The sequence below is a fragment of the Botryllus schlosseri genome, chromosome 2 (genome assembly GCF_051294905.1).
Source record: "Botryllus schlosseri isolate E-star chromosome 2, Bs_hap1, whole genome shotgun sequence".
Taxonomy (NCBI): domain Eukaryota; kingdom Metazoa; phylum Chordata; class Ascidiacea; order Stolidobranchia; family Styelidae; genus Botryllus; species Botryllus schlosseri.
Genome location: NC_137237.1, coordinates 18,795,855 through 18,812,827, shown reverse-complemented (window position 1 = coordinate 18,812,827; position 16,973 = coordinate 18,795,855). Strand labels below are relative to the sequence as shown.

General features: G+C 44.5%; 1 protein-coding gene across 6 annotated transcripts in view; it reads right to left on the bottom strand.

Annotated features, from left to right (window-relative positions):
- LOC145433982 (histone-lysine N-methyltransferase 2C-like) overlaps positions 1 to 16,973 on the bottom strand; it is a 60,358-nt gene that overhangs the window by 15,427 nt on the left and 27,958 nt on the right. For 4 of the 6 annotated variants that reach the window (XM_080311245.1, XM_080311246.1, XM_080311249.1 and 1 more), the window contains exons 35-59: positions 16,395 to 16,893; positions 15,450 to 15,835; positions 15,320 to 15,384; positions 14,496 to 14,614; positions 13,946 to 14,091; positions 13,751 to 13,873; positions 12,154 to 12,296; positions 11,817 to 11,892; positions 11,026 to 11,366; positions 10,359 to 10,522; positions 9,513 to 9,655; positions 9,259 to 9,456; positions 8,276 to 8,413; positions 6,350 to 8,157; positions 5,807 to 5,987; positions 5,617 to 5,746; positions 5,478 to 5,554; positions 4,858 to 5,031; positions 4,711 to 4,792; positions 3,938 to 4,018; positions 3,725 to 3,871; positions 2,960 to 3,107; positions 2,746 to 2,897; positions 1,878 to 1,987; positions 466 to 1,116 (exon numbers count right to left, since the gene is read on the bottom strand). In XM_080311245.1, coding sequence (XP_080167371.1) covers positions 466 to 1,116; positions 1,878 to 1,987; positions 2,746 to 2,897; positions 2,960 to 3,107; positions 3,725 to 3,871; positions 3,938 to 4,018; positions 4,711 to 4,792; positions 4,858 to 5,031; positions 5,478 to 5,554; positions 5,617 to 5,746; positions 5,807 to 5,987; positions 6,350 to 8,157; positions 8,276 to 8,413; positions 9,259 to 9,456; positions 9,513 to 9,655; positions 10,359 to 10,522; positions 11,026 to 11,366; positions 11,817 to 11,892; positions 12,154 to 12,296; positions 13,751 to 13,873; positions 13,946 to 14,091; positions 14,496 to 14,614; positions 15,320 to 15,384; positions 15,450 to 15,835; positions 16,395 to 16,893 — 6,282 coding nt within the window. The remainder of the gene's footprint in view (positions 1 to 465; positions 1,117 to 1,877; positions 1,988 to 2,745; positions 2,898 to 2,959; positions 3,108 to 3,724; positions 3,872 to 3,937; positions 4,019 to 4,710; positions 4,793 to 4,857; positions 5,032 to 5,477; positions 5,555 to 5,616; positions 5,747 to 5,806; positions 5,988 to 6,349; positions 8,158 to 8,275; positions 8,414 to 9,258; positions 9,457 to 9,512; positions 9,656 to 10,358; positions 10,523 to 11,025; positions 11,367 to 11,816; positions 11,893 to 12,153; positions 12,297 to 13,750; positions 13,874 to 13,945; positions 14,092 to 14,495; positions 14,615 to 15,319; positions 15,385 to 15,449; positions 15,836 to 16,394; positions 16,894 to 16,973) is intronic. The other 2 variants (XM_080311248.1, XM_080311247.1) reach the window with 2 other exon arrangements.

Here is a 16,973-nt window from a genome sequence, read left to right as displayed (position 1 = left end):
AATAATATGTTCACGTTGAAATAAACACAAATATTTTTGGCTAACACTCAGCATAGCTAATCGTCAGCAGCTAGTCGATAATTTGCTGGCAGAAGCGGAGCAATCCCAAACTGAAATTTTGATCGTTTTAGCAAATAATAGTATTTAAAGTGGCAATTTTGTCACTTCGCCATAACCAAATAGTGAATTTGTCACTTGATGATGTCCGCATTGGAAACGCAAGGACTATTATTGTTGTGAAAGTGCTACATCAATATTGTATAAATAAATCCGAAAGTGAATGTTTCCTCGAATACAATTGTGAATTGGGATATACGGCACTTAATGAATTTGGCATCATGAAAACATCACTTGTTACGTGTGTATTATTGTATTCGGGTTGGAGTAGGTAACGATTAGGGGTGGTCAAAGTGGTAAATTCGCTAGCAACCATTGAACGAAGTAGCAAAATCGTGCTCAACAAACCTTCATGCTCACTGGAACATTGGAAGAAAACGCGAAACTCTGAGACGACATAGCTCCGGGCGCGTGCACCAACATTCCAGTGTGAAGTAGCCTCTGAGACGGAACAAGGTTGCTATTCGCAGAACCTTGCGACGAAATAGCGGTCACAGGTGATACAGTTTGCACCGCGGCCCCACCACTGTGCAGCACAGCTCCACCGCTTGCAATAATATTCGATCCTTGAATCGTCATCACGTTATGAAACGACTGCGGACCGACGGCCATCATATGACTCCCGCTGACTGGTGACATCATCTGTGGGCTGGTCATAATATGACCCATAGGGGTGCTGGCGGGGGGAAAAGAGAGAGGGGTGGGTGGTCGAGACGGTGGTCCCATCAAAGTCGGGGTGCTGGTCGGGGTAGGTGGCTGGGCCGGGATCTGCATTTGCGGCGACGCGAATCGGGCTTGCGGCGCCATCATGTGATGCTGCTGGGTCATGTTGGGCGTCATGGGCCGGTGAAGCTGCTGCTGCTGCATGCCCGGGGCCTGGTGGACGTATTGCACTTGCTGCATCTGCTGCGTGACCCGCGCCAGTTTCTCCTCCCCTTCTTTTTCGGCTTGGGTCTTCTTTTTCTTTCTTTTACGCTTGGGCTTTGGTTTGTCTGGGTTCTGCAAGAGGCAGATAAAAATATTGTTAATAATAAATATTATTTCATAGAGCGCCGTATGTAGCACTTCACATGCCAACACTAATTTCAAGTATGGTATATCGATATGTAAGGAACGAAAAATCTCTAGATATGCCTACACTACTTTATATCAGGGGTGTGCATGTGCGAGGTGAATGCTGCGAAATGTTTTTCTACGTTAGGTTACAGTGCGAAAGGTTTGAGCCACTCTCAAATGGGTCAGAAAATGGGACTAAAACATTAAAATCGATAATAATATGAGTATTTCAACTCTGCACATGAATATTTTGACCAAAATGCATTCAATAACCTGAATTTATTCTGGCGCTTTGCGTGATTCATGTCTAAATATAAATAACTGTGCTTTGTAATTCGATATCGTATTTTACTGACAAGTCACACCGTCGCCGTTATTAATTCTCAAGTGGACGATGGGTTTTGTAATCATCAGAAAACCTATGTGCAAAATATAGCCCAAAAGGCTGTACGCTACGGATTTATAATGCAAATGTAATGGGCACAGAATACGAAAATTAAGCAGCCAGGGGAGGATAGGGGGCAACAATATCAATCGACGATCCATATTAATTGAGAAAAAGCACAGAGTAAATAAATAGCAATATCCCATTTAAACAAGAATCTGTGAGTAATACCAGACACCTCCATAAAATCAAGTCATCTATCGCAAAGCCTGACAAAGCAATACGCTCGCTCTAAACACACACAGATTCCTACCCATACCTGCTGAGCGGCCATTTGCTGCTGCTGTTCCATTTGCAACGCCATCAACTGCTGCATCTGCATTTGCATCAAGTCGTCGTGCGGAGTCTGCGCCGGCGTTTCCGTCGTGTCTGGGACGGAGAAAATTAATATATAACGTCGCCGGAAGACTGTTTCATAGCAATACCGTCAGACGTCTTGTCGGATTACATCGTATTATCATGTATTATTCAGAGATGAGCGGACGCAGATTATTATTTACCGATGTATCGTTACTGATATCCAATATTTGTGTGACGCACTCGTGATCAATTGCATTAGCTTTTGCTTTAGCATTTGCTTTGCTTCAGCTTTTACATCGTATTTTTAAATATTTGAGTCAATTTAGCAGTTGTCTGCGAAAAAAATGTCCATCCGCATTTAAGTAGTACAGTCACCCATTATCTCTCAACGCCAAGGAAATAAACGGCTAATAACGGGCGTACAAAACAGTATCAAACTTTCCAATGAAGAGAAAATAAACAAGGGCACCACAACGCAACAGAATCATATCGAGGCAAGCTGCAATAGAAATCTTAAAAACACACATGTGGTATTCAATTTCACGCAATAATCCTCTGCGACTAGTGTCTGAATAATCTTCGAATGTGATGCGATAGCAATGTCAATATCAGAGTGTAAGATAGCGAACACCCCTGGCATTTAAAAATATTCATTGTGAAATAAAGACAACTGATTTGTTTAGTGTTGAAAAGATTTGGTTCGGCCTTGCCAGTTTACAGAACAAGCGAATTTAGACACTCTAGACAAGATGGGGTGTGACAAGCAAGTAGGGTGCCCAAATTATACCAATACCTCGGCAGTCCGATCAAATTCTATAACTACTTACTCGTGGATGTGACGGCTTGCTCTTTACCAGGCGGCTTGCCAAATTGCGGGCTGGCTTGCGGAGGCGGGTGCTGTTGCGGCTGCATCATCTGTAGCTGGGGTTGGGGATGATGGGCGATGTGCACTTGCTGTATCTGGCCGGGGTTGGCGGCTCTAAATAGCACATTGTCGATGAAAACAAGAAATGATATGCAAATCCAGCATCGATTCCAAACCTCAAGCCGGGCATCTTCTGAAATTGAGCCATCATCGGTTGCCCTGGCTGCGGCACCTGCGAAGGCACCGCGACCTGTCCCTGTTGCTGCATGTCCAAAGCGGGCGGTTGGGCTGCTACGGGCATGGGTCCCGAGACGTTGGCAGCGCCTGTGTCAGTGTGGTACAAGTGAGTTTGGAAGTTGAAAGAACTGAAGGGGCACTGTGCTTGAGTTATAATGCGGCCTCAAATTTGAGGTAAAGTATGAGAAATTTTTAGCAGCACCCATTTTCCTCGGAAAGCCACCGTAATCGAATCGAAGCAAAACAATTTTCACATTTTCTGTTATAGTTTCTGTTTCAGTTATATATCAATTTATTCAATATTGCAGTTGAAATAATTCCGAGGAATTTAGCTGCTGCCAAAATGTTTTCACACTCTCAGCATTAATTTGCTCTTTGTGGAACAAAACATATATTCATATTGATATAAACCAAATATTATAGGCCGACTCTCGTCATCAACTGATATGATTGATACACAATGTCCTTTCCAATTCTCTACTACCAATTGTGTATTGAAAACATATAGGTTTATTTCAAAATTAATATTATATTCAATTACAGTAGAGGTGCTTCATTACTGACCACCTCTTGTGTGATTCGTACGTGTAAATATGCGTAGATAACGTCTACTTAGTGTACACCACATAGCAACGGAAATACTTTCTACTAATTGCCTAGGACACGGGAAAGGGATTCCCGTGGAAAGTATTACATCACAATACCAGGCATGCTTTTGATGATGACTTGTTGCGGCCCTCTCGGTTGCATCATGACGATCTGCTGCTGAGGGACGCCCTGTTGCAGAGCCCCGCCTTGAAATTGAGGCATCATAATTCGCTGAGCTGGCTTTTGCTGAAGTGCGGGCGCAGCTGAACACAAAGAGAACTAAGAAACACCAGACATCAGCGAGATGTCGGAAGGAAAATAACACTTACCGGTGTGCTGAATGAGGAGTGATTGCGGCTGTTGCGCGCCGTCCAACGTCGCAGCTACTTGCGGGTTCTGCTGAACTATGCCTGCAACACAAATGCGATACAATCATTTCAAACACTTGATATTTCTACAGACATTCAATTCAAACCCTTCGAGACTGGGTTAGCAATTTTCTATTATCAATGTAGATATCAAGTCACTGCAAAGAACATTGCAATGAACAATTATGTATAGCAGTCTCAGTCATTAGTCAGTCAGTCACTCACAGTACTCTTACTATTCTGAGTACTTAAGCGGGTAACCTACTTGAAGTACTTACTCAAGTAATCGTCTTAGACTACCTCTACTTTAACATTTTCAACCTTATCCACTTACATTTTATATTTTCCCGAGTACAAAGTAGGATTTCAACAACTTTGTATCACTTTAGTGATTGATTGAACAGTATATTCATATTGAAATGAACCCGAATATTTTCGGCTGACACTCATCAAGGGTAATCGTCGGCAACTAGTAGATAATTCAAAAGAACATCGTATATCAACAATCGTATCACAAAATATGACGTCACCAGCATGAAATGTCGACTACAAGAGCGTTCAATGTACTATTTTTAGATGATGCACAAACTCTTTTTGTTGACACAGTTATTGAAATTGAAATAGTGATTGAAATCGTCAATCCCAAGCCATGCAGAAATTCACTGCATTGTCTCTAGTTGTGTATCATCAATGACCACTTCTGCGCATCACAGAGCAGCGGAGTAAAAACATACCCGTCATAGACTCCATCAGGTGCCGTTGCCTCATGTTAAAGTCGCTCATCAGTTCGGCGTGTTGCTTGTAATCATTACGAAGCTAGATGGAAATGCCGACGGTAAGCTTAAAAATCGGACAGGCTTCCAAGATCGGTCATGTCATACCTTCTCTAAACCGTGTTGCGCGTCAGTGTATTGTTTGGCAACAATTTTCAATTCCTCCGCGTCTTCCAATGAGAATTCCTTCCCGTTTTTCTTGCAAAGGTTGCGTTTCTTCATCAGCGACTGTTTCCTCGTCTTTTTGGTTTGCATCAGCTGCTCTTGCTTCGGGATTTGGATCTGACGCGGAAAGTAACAGACGATGAAATCGCACGTGTCTAGGACTCACATCACTCGCATCTAAGCATTCGTTATATTATTTCACGGTAATTATATCACTGCATCAGTATTACCACATCACATCTACAATTTTAGGGATAATCAGTAATCATTTCCAAGATATACGGGACCAAATAGTGAAAAACTGGTTGCCAGACATTTGAGACGAAAGTTTAGCATTCATCACTTGAGCACTTGACTTTATACCCCTAAAATTAACCCTTACTCTGACCACAAATCAAACCCTAACCTTAACTTCAACCCAAATGCTCAGGTGTCGCATACTGAAGTGTCAGACGCTATTTTGACACATGCTCCTACTTCAAATGATGTAAAAAAGTAACAAGTTCACTGGGGGACAACGTAATAAAGACAAAGAAATACCGAAAACAAACATAAAAACTGACTTGGAACAAATGCTGCTGCTGAATAAGCCACGCACGGTACTTTCCCACATCTGTATCGCCGCCGGTATGCACGGCTCCTAAAATCGCAACATAATATTGGCAAACGAAAAAAGGCAGAGGAGCAAACGTAACAGCCTACCAGTTTGTTGAATGACAGCCCCGGTTACAGGCGATGCCAGCCACGCTTGTTGTTGAACGTGCGCCGGACCAGCCCCGGGTTGGATAATCGCGCTTTTTGCGGCAGGCCCAGCAAGACCTGCTTTCGCAGCCTAAACCGGCACAAAAACATCATGACTTGAGCGACAACGCTCAAAAAATCTCAACCATACCTCGTTCATTCTTGACAAAAACTCCATTTTGATCGTGTCGATGCCGCTGTCTGTCGGCACTTTGTCGACGTCGACGCCAGGTACGTTGTACACCCCGGGCACACCAGGTGGGCCGCCTCCTTGCGGAGGTATCATGGATTGCGACTGCATCATCTTCTCACGTCTACAGCAGAGAGAATTACTATAACCAAAAATTTCAAAGGTAACGGCGTAACCTAAGCGCTTGGAGACTTTTATCGAGGGACTGATACTGAATATCTGGTTAGCTTGCTTCAAACGTTCGCGGGTTTGTGAATATGAAATCTCATTGAGGCGCAAATAAATTGGTCAGCCGATATGAATGCATTGGGGGATTTTCCGCTTCCAGTTAAGTCTAGTGAGAAGTACCCCTCATTATGACGTCATCACAGTAAGAGGGACCCAAAGTGACCAAATACGTACTTCTTACATGACCACAAAGTAAACAATGCCAGTTACATCTATTAATAGAAATCATTTCAGTAACATCAGTACAGGAATATGTCATTGCGAACAGACTCGAACCTGGCTTTCTCCTGCTCCCGTTTCTCTTGATCGAGCAGCTCCTGCAAGATGAGCGGCTGTTCTTTTATTAGTAACGGCCACTGCTTTTGCGCACCGGTTCCTTTAGTACCGTCATCCTGACTGACACCACCTGTCATTTGTGCGGCTGTATGAGTATCCACACTTGCCGTGTGGGTAACGGCAGTTTGCGATACGCTAGAAACCGCAGACACTGCAACAGGCATCGGCCCTTGTGCTGTTACACAGGGCAGGGAGACGATTTGCGTGTGGTTAGCTTGCGTCAGCGCCACATTAGACGCTGCTGCAGCTTGTGCTGTACGTGGCGCTGGGACTTTGCACGCGGTCACTGTGGCGATAGATGTGTGGATCACGGTTATGGTTTGCGCTACGGACGACGCGTCCTGACCCTCTGTGACTGTAGTCCGGGGCACGATGACACTTGATGTGACTGCAGTCGCTAACTGCGGAGACGGCTGTTCCGCGCTGGCCCCGGTACAAACAACGCCCGGCAGGACAGAATCAGCTGTGGTCTTGACATCCATCAGTTTTTCAGCATTTTCGTGACGCGATTCGTCATTCTCCACGACTTCCATCGGCCGTACAATCTCCTCGGCATTTTTCGACTGTTCCGATTTATCTTCAATGCTTTTATCAGGATCCTCACCGTGGAATTGGGCACCAGCTACAGCCGCCCCACCTTCATTTTGTTTCGATACATTTTCCATACCGACGCTGTCTTCCGTTTCCATCGGCTGGTCTTTCCTGTCGTCCGCTTCTTCACGTGCGGTTTGAGCCTTGTTTAGTTCAACATTGTTCTTCTCTGCCTCACTTTTGTCCGAAATCTCAGAAGGTTTCATATTTTCATATGCTGCCAAAGTCTCAGCGACGTCGGCCTTTGTCTTTTCCGGTACTTTCGCAAATTTCGAGAGATTCTGAGCCACAGGAGACGCTACCGGAGATTTCGGATACACAGCCATGTCTGCGTCTTTCTCGAGCGTGTTATTGCTTTTTACCAAACCCGAATCAACTTCCAGCCTCTTGTTTTCTTCAGCAACCGTTTCCTTGGGAGACTCAACGCGGCTGCGTAATACAGGAGGTGACGGCGGCAGCGTTATTACGTTACTCACCGTCAGTGGCGACGTTGAATCTGGCTTCTTTTCCTCTATTGATGGCAGAAACGGTACTTCGGCTACTGGCGGAGGCGTGAGTCCGACTCCTCTCGGCTGCGTGCTGTCTGCGTTGTCACCGATCGGAATGGGTGACGGCAGTTTCGCGAGAGCCTTCGTCATGGCGTCGTTTGTTTTACCGTCGTCTTTCGCAGATCTTGAATAGCAATGATCCAACTGGTCTATTTCCTTTTCGACAGCGTCCTTCTCTGCGGATTTTGTACTCGTTTCAGTAGTCGGAACAACTTTTTCTTTGTCAGAATCTAGCTTACCGTCGGACGCAGGAACTTTTTCTTTGACACTGTCTCCTTTATCTTCGTGTTCACTCGAATTTGATTCCCTAACAGATTCGGAAACTGTGCCGGTATCTTGTTTATTAGATTCAGCATCAGATTTCGAAGAACTAGCCACGTCGCTGATTTTCTCTTCAATTTGTGCGTTTGTCGCAGCCTTTTCGCCATCATCTCTCTTGCACGGTTCTGTCGATACATCTTGAGAGATCGCTGTAGCAGTCGGTTGCTTTTCTGAGCTTTTACTCGAAATGGTCGCCGTTGTTGACGCTGTGATTGCGGCCTGCGTTGTTATCGATTCACCGCTACCGCTAGGGATCGGAGATGGACCGCTCGAGACGTTTTGTTCACCCTGAAAAATGCGATCGTAACTTGAAAATGCTGCAATCTTTTAGATAACGACTAACTCAAGTCTGGAGGAGACGTGTATCAGACTCGGGCTGTATTGTGTGCTGGCGGCATTCGCAAACCTGAAAATGCAGATCTTTGAATTCGTCGCTCCTCAAGAGAGCATCCAAGTGTTCGTCTTGCGGCATCAGACCCCCGGCGAAGGGGTCTTGTGCTTTGAGATCTGCGGCAGCAACGGTAGGCTGCGTCTCGACTTCGGCCTGAAAAAACAATAAATATCTTATTCTCAACAGTCGCTGTAGGCCTGTTATGGGAAAAAGCGTCGAAGGTCAAGTTCCAGTGTTGATAAAGTCAACGTGACGCCAACCAAGTACACCTACTCAAAGTTAGTTATTCCAATTTGCACCACCCAGTCAGCTGGTTACGCTTTTAAACTACTTTTACTCAACCAGATTTCACATCTTATTCAAAACTAAGCCTCGTATAGGCCTACTTACTTTGTTCTTGCTTAGAGATCTCTAATTCTGCATGTACGAGAGTAGAAATCTAAGACGATACCTCTACTCCCAGTTTTCAGTACCAAAGACGACTTCTTGGACAACTTCTGCTGCAATCATATTCAAATCTACACGTATCACCGCAAAACCAACAAGGCAAACCACATATAAATAATCAATACGAAGCACGCCCATCTTTATGACTAATGCATAATGATTAATCAACGACTAATGTTACCATAAAAAGGTGCAATCTTGGAAAACACATTTCGTCACCGGGATGCCGGAGCTCTTAATGCAGTTCCGCTGATAACTTCATTCATAAAAATGACGGAAACATATCCTCAAGCTACATTATGCTTTTCAAAATCCAAATTGTAAGAAGTGTGTGGTTTTGCCGAAAATCTGTTAAGGTAGAAGTGGAAGTAAACATAACTACTCAATAACTAGGAAAAAAGCATATGAAATCCACTTGAGTAGGCCTGCTCTGAAAACTGACCACTTCTGGGTTGGTGCAGTCTTTGAAAATATATTCAGCAGTTCCTGCGATAACTTTTTCATGTGGTTCAAATAACGATTTCACTCTTGAAAGAGATCGACAAACTCACCTTGACATCCACAGGCGCACTGGTGACAACCGGGGTCACTTCCTTGGCGACCGTCTGTGGCAGGGACGCGGGCGGCTCAGGCTGCGCTGCGTTCTGCGGACCCATCATTCTCAAAATATTCTGCCGCCTGACGGCCGGATCGCTTTCGTTTGTGTGTCGCAATTCGATATAAGCTCCAGGCGGATGCTGCGATCGGTACTGTAAAAAGGAGTCGATAGCAAACACATCGGTTGCAATTGGTCAAAGTGGTATACCGTCATAGGCATGGTTCCAGGTGGAAAAGGGTGCTGCTGCATGACGTGCGCCGGCATCATGCCCTGCTGGGACACGGCTTCGAACGGGAACCGTAACATTCCTGCGTTGTGCATGGCAGGCGAAGTCGCGCATAGAATTGTGCCTGCAAGGATATTATGATATGAAGTGCAACGATTAGGCGAAGAAAAAAAACGCACAAGGAATACGCTGTCTTGGCATAGTAATCTACTGAAATAAAAACTGCCGATATCGATTTCGCCTGGCACAGGATTTCCAGCTTACATCTCGCAATTGCTTACACTAATGGAATAGGTTTACACTAATGTGTGAAAACGGCATAGGTTGTACCGCCTGTGAAATAAAACGCACCAAATCCATGAAACCGTCAGCACAATAACAAAGGCGGCGGTCAGTACCAAAGTACTTCTACCTTTTCGGAGTACTCAAGCAGTGATGCTATTTGATTACTGCGGTTTTCGCAGTGAAACTTCTTCACTTTTTGCGTGCAAGATTTTTTCGAGTGGTGTTTGGATGCACTTGCACCACTTACACCTATCAAGTTACTGTTACAAAATACAATCTGACATTTTGCAAAGCATTTTAGTGATGCTGTTAGTCATTGTTCCGCAGTCCTGAAGCAAAGGCTCAAATTACTCATCTTCTACTCAAAGAAGTTCTAGCATATCTAGAAAAACCGATACTCTTACATTGAGTACAAATTTACTGAATTGCTTCTATTCGCACTCCAGCATCAGCGACGATACGATTTTAACCCCATTGGCAAGCAACAAATCACAGCCGGCAATCTCATACGTCCACAAAACCAAATTCCGCCGACGTCTCACCTCCCGGACCTATAGTCTGCCCGATCGTCATCACTTGTCCTCTCGCGCCCATCGGCGGATACATCATCCCTTGCATAGTTTGAATGGCCCCACCTGACACGGAAGGGTAAGGAGGGGGCGGTGGGTGATTCTGCGACTGCTCCCATAGACGCGCTCGTCGTGCGCTTAAAAAATGAAGACATGAAACGGTAATCAAAAAACAACAGCTAACACACTCAAAGACCACATTACAGCAATCCCTAACCTATTTTCGTACAGATATGTATGTCTGGGCTAGAAAGTACACTAGTGATCTTCACCAATATCACCTGCCACCAATGATAAAGTTTTGTGGAGAACACACGCTATAAATATTTGACGTGTTCACCAAGCTGACTGATGGGTAAGAACAAGGGCAGCACTTCTCGATTCAGCCCCGGCAACCTTTCATAATATCTGTATGTTTGGAAGACAAAGTAACAATGCATGCAGGAAACAATGTAGATGAATATATGAAGAGACTCTTGTAGGTGCAGATACCAAGTTCGTTTGAAATCTCTACTAGTTGCTGACAATTAACTGTAACGAGTGTGAGCAGAAAATTTCGGGTTTATTTCAACATGAACATATTATTCAATTACACAACTATAGAAAAAATATAAAAATATAGAGATATCTCGGAACTTACTTTCTCTGAGGCGTGGACTGGTGCACGACAGATGACGGTAAGGACATCGTCGGCTTGGTGTCAGCATCACGAGAAACCGACGCTTGCTGCACTTGAGAATCCACCGACAATCTCCTGATTTTGGCGACGTCTTCCGAAGACTTCTGCGATCCTTGCTCGCCGAGCGATGTGCCCAGCGATTTCGATCTCGTCACCCCCGCGGCCGCCGGCGATTTTGTCGGCGTGTCTTCCAATTTGGGCGCTAACATGGACGGTTCCGTTTGTGGAAACGGGCCGCTAGCACTGGTTGGAGCGTCCGACGTAACGCGTTCTGTTTTAGGCTGCAAGGCACACGCCGGAGTCTGCGTAGACGAATTGAAAAATGACAAAAATATCTCCACAGACAAGAATGTTTCCCTGGATTCAGAGCTTGGGCGAATACACATTGTTTTTCTTTCGATACCATCTTCCTGTTATTGATCCGGTGATAAGCGGACGGTGGTCAGTACCGAAGAAATTCTACGCTACTTGTACGACTCACTCGAATGGTTGTTTTTCATACTATAAAACGGAAAGTGGCATTGGGATTGGCTGACATCACACTTCCATAAGTGAAATTGTCATAAGAATCGAATGAAATAGCCTTTAGTGGTGAGGAAGGTCAATCTTTAGTCAACACCAAAGAAATAACTACTACGAAAACAGACTGCCATCACGAAAACAATGCGAAATGGAGCCCTGTGATCGTGCTTAGAAAATGAAGGCGGCTAGACGTGTTTTAAACGTACAAAGGTACTTCATCGGGAATTTACCTGCAACTTGGAAGGTGACTCGGACACGGTCGCAGTTGTTGTGGCAGATGGCTTTGCCTCCACGTGCGAAGAAGCGCTGTATGGGACAAAAGATTGGATAGGATCATCAGATAGCTAACGTCGTCGTTGAAAAGCTATACAAGACAAATACTCTTCGGATTGCCTCAAATATTGTCATGCGACTAGTAGGTAGCAACAGGGAGACACAGAAAGTAAAGTAGCTAGAAACTCTACGCTTTTACAGTACACAAGTCGGTGTTTCCAAAACTTCAATCAGTTGCAAAAGCCTTCTTGGTCATTTGAGTGCGGGATCGCAAATTTGTCAACACGATTGTACCTGCAAAGCGGAGTTGCGGAAGAAGAATATCCCAGTCCCATTGTCGCGTTGCTTGTGATGGCCGTAGATTCAAAGGTTACAGCGTTAAGCTGTGAAGAAAATTCCGTCATACTGGCGTCAGGCCTCGATGGATTCTCCATGGTCTGTAAAATTCGCCGTAACGTCAGTAATTCCATTGATTGCGTACCGGGAAAACAGTATTACACATAAAAAACATTAATACTAATAGCCCACAACCAAAAAATTCCCGACAAGCTACCTACAGCGAATAAAGCAAGCTAAAACAAGGATGTACTTGTACAAATGTACAAAAGTATGCATCACCAATGGAAAATAAGAAGCAATGACAACTCTACGTTTCGGTAAAATCCCAAATCCACATAGTATGGATGACATGGAAGGTTCAGATCTGTATATTTTATGCAAGAATAATGCGGTTCACGGCGTCAGATATAATTTGGTGTTTCTTCAACCAATTCAATTCAATTTATTGCTAAAAATTTCATCATTTCAATACAACACAAGACTGCGATGTAATGAAAGATAGGAAGGTGTCGAAACGACTTGGTGTAGTCTTCCAAATCAGACACCCACCTGGCCAATGCGATGTAAAAAAGGAATGTTATTTCCGCTAATGCTAACAGCTTTGCAATACATGTATTGGAGCTGTGATATGACCAGTAAGGCTCTTCAAAAATGACTTTTTTTTCAAATCGTACTGGCTACTTGATAAAATTGTTAGGTTACCTAATTTAAGCCTACACACAAAATTTGGTTCAATTCTAGCCAGTAACCGCTTTGCTACAGGAGAAGAAAGTTTCTATTTATTATATAAAAATAAATAATAAAAAATTGAAAGTTGTCTGTTCACCCCATGAAAGTGTTAGGTTGTCTATAGAAACGATGCTCACCAAATTTGGTTCAATTCCAACCAGTGGAAGCGGAGTTATTGCCGTCGAAAAATTTTGATTTGAATAAAATAGTATTTACGGTGAGCACAACTATAATAAATAAACAAAGAATCGGTCACCGTAAATACTATTTTATTCAAATCAAAATTTTTCGACGGCAATAACTCCGCTTCCCCTAGTTGGAATTGAACCAAATTTGGTGAGCATCGTTTCTATAGACAACCTAACACTTTCATGGAGTGAACAGAAAATTTTCAATTTTTTATTATTTATTTTTACATAATAAATAGAAACTTTCTTCTCCTGTAGCAAAGCGGTTACTGGCTGGAATTGAACCAAATTTTGTGTGTAGGCTTAAATTAGGTAACCTAACAATTTTATCAAGTAGCCAGTACAATTTGATAAAAAAGTCATTTTAGAAGAGCCCTAATGACCAGTGGGGGGGTTTTAAGGCCTCCACGGTGGCAAGAACTATCAAAACCATAATTCTCGTTAATAATATAAATCTTAGATGAAAGGGACGTAAATTTCAATACTATAAAAAAGTGCCTCACACTACTCGACTTTTTACAATCAATACTAGATTCGGATTCAAGTCCTCATTCAACCCTAGCCGCCACACCTAACTATTTGGTTGTAAAAAGTAACCGAACATGAGTGAAGAAAATTCCATCGACCGAACTCACCCCTGCGGCCGACGGTTTCATTTCCGGCGTCTCCGATGGCACGGGCGGCGTCGGAGTTTTGCTCGATTCGCTTTTCCGAGTCCTGCTCGTCTTCAGCAACGATCGGTTGTCCTTTGCTTTCGACTGCGAGGCGAAATTCGAAGTATGGAGATAATGTCGAAGTAAAACACGAGGCAGAAAGCAAACGAGCGTTACCAAAAACGGAGCTCTTTCTTCGGGCGTGGTTTTCCTCCACAACTTTGAAATGTGTCGCGCCCTTGTCGTCCAGTCAGGATATTCGGTTTTCAGCTCAGGATACTTGACGTTGGCGTACAAAACAGGCGATATCGTCGCCAGCTCGCCTGCGTAAAATATCCAGAGGCCTTCAGCAACGACGTACTTCTACCTTTACTCAAGTTGGTTGTGCCTACCTCCCCTTCTCATTTGTACACTTTGGATTTTGAAAAGTATGAAGCAGGTTTGGGACATGTTTGCATTGCTTTTGTAAGTGAAATTATCACAATGACGAGTCACCGCGCGAGCCCGTAATTAGCCACCTCCGATAAACTGTTATAAGCACGCACCCTTTGACCAAATCTACTTTTGAACTACTTAGTACTTCTCAAATCTTCATTTCTACTTCCATTTCAAGTAGTTTTGACATGCTTTGGAAACTGCTACTGCTACTCGTAATTGGGCACCATATGAGTAGCCGCAATGAATGCTCTACTTAGACCACCTGTGGTATATCAGTCAGGTCACTCACCGTACTGCTCGTCCTTTTCCCACTTCAAGACATTTCTTTGATTCATGCTTTGACTGTCGGCTTCCAAATCGGTGCCAAACGGCCAGGGTCGCGGCGAAGGCTCGAAAATGACCGGGTCGCTGAAACAGGACCGGAATTGACCTGGCGCTGAGTGAGTTGGTCGAATACAGCAAAGCGAATGATAAAACAGCCGAACGATCAAGATCAAAGACAGTTATATCGTGCAATAAATCTAGGTGCGTGATAGATTCTGACCTCACGTCTCTACAGCACATTGTATAGTACATTGTGTCTCGAGCGGATGAACATAAAAAAATCGTCTTTACAAACACGCCCGGAGAGAGACCCGATGAATATCGGATACAAGGAAACGGTGCCAAAATCGAGAATGAGCAAAAATATCTAGTCCGCTAGCAAGCCTTGCAGATGCTACATCGGCAGAGATTGCCGTTTCCTTGAATTATTCTGTATTTTGTATGAGAGGGCAGTATCGTGCATGTTTTTCTGGCCGTGATACTCCATCACGCCTTCTCATACTAAACCTTGTCTGGAAGCTACCACAATATACTCGAGCATCCCCAACACGTACGACTTATCACTGAAACGAACTCTACCTGATTATATACTATGGAATCACTGAACCATTTCCCAACTAAATAGATCTTCTTGGCAATATTTAGAAAAAGTAGCTATGCAGCGGTACCCCAACAGCGCCTGATAAGTACTGCCAAATGTCAATCCAAAGTGTTGCCGACCCCAATAGATTTTACCGATGCAGCGAGTGTCTGTCTCTGGGTATCAAATCGGAATGCAGCAAAACATACCTCGAAAAATTAGGCAATTGCGAAGATACCGGCCTGTCGGATGCTTCTGGCGTGACAGCTTGCATCTAAAAAGAGAATGGTCGATCACAGAACTCTCAGCAATGCAACAGGTTGAAATATCAATCCGCACTTGAACATTCTGGACGCCGGGCTCGTTCTGACCGATAATCGGCACCGAAGATGACCTTTTGTGAGTAGCCGACCCGGGAGATATGGAAGGCTGCGTCAATGGTGTTGTAGACGTAAGATAGGGGCCTTGTTGTCCCGCTACGATAGGATGCTGCGTCGACATTTGCAATCCAGAGGCCGGCTGGGACATACTCAAAGCGGCGGTTTTAGTCATGGAGTCGTGCCGGGTCTGCGAGGGAGTCGTCACACAGGTGGGCTTCATGCTGACCGGGACAGACCCATGGACGGTTTCGTTGCCTCGGAAGCCTTGATACAGGTTTGACGCTAATGAGGAGTCCGGTAAGGTGGTTGGTAGGCCGCCGATCATGGACTGATCCCGTGCGATACCTGAAGAAAAATGCGTCTTGGAAAGTTTTTCAAGTCTTGCACCGTCACTCCATGCTACCCCAGGAACGCTGCGCATTAAGCGGGGAAGCCATGGACACCAGTTTTACTGCAGGTCTTTCGTCTGACCTGGCCAGGGAATGAACCCTCGACCTACCGATCAAGAAGTCTAACGCTCCACCATTACGCTATTTGTAGGTTGGAAATATATAATTGGGATTTGCTATTTATTGCAGGTTGACGAAGGTGGTCGCTGACCTACTACAAATTTTATTCATAACTTACGTTCTCAAACCCTTGGAAAAAGCTATTTCTACCCAAGTAGAAATTTATGACTATACTTCTACGAAAGAACCAACAATGACGACTTTGACCGTCACGCTAAAAGACTGTGGTTATTTATTCAAGCGAGGATTATTCGAATCTATGGAGAAAAAAGCGATACAGTTATCATATTCTACCTTGTGTGCTACGCCAATTATCACATCGCAAAGAAATTTTTGTTAAAAAACAATGCCGAGTAGCACAAAAGAAAATCTACTAATGCACTCTAATTCATTACCTTTCGGATGCGCAGGCTTGCCAACCATACTCTGCGACGTCACTCCCGCGTTCATCATCCGTGCCGACATCACATCTGCCTGTACCGGGGTCTGGCTCGGTATACCAGCCGGCACAGATGCTTGTCTCGCAAACATAGGCGGCGGTGTAGGATGTGGGCTGCGTCCCGAGTGCTTCATCTGATTGAAAGACACGGCATGCTGAGAGCCGCCAATCATAGCCGGCGACACCGGGACACTCTGCTGGCGTTGCGGAGGGCCGGGCTGGGCACACATCGGCCTGCCGTGTTCGATATTGGCCATGTTGGGCTGGATGTTTTGTTCCGATTGCTGAGCGACCCCGTACCCCGGCTGGGGCGTGTTGACCCCGAGTTGTCTTGGTATGACGTCGTGCTGTCGCTGCCTCACCATTTGCGGATGTTGCTTCATTTCGATTTGTTGCAGCTCCATTTGAATCGCAAGCTGGCGTTGTCGCTGTTCGTCGCTAGTGGGAGCACTCTCCTATTACGAGTTCAAACATGTCATAACTATGGCGATTCTTTTTCTTAGGTGTGTCAAGTAAAAAATTGGTCAAATCTACT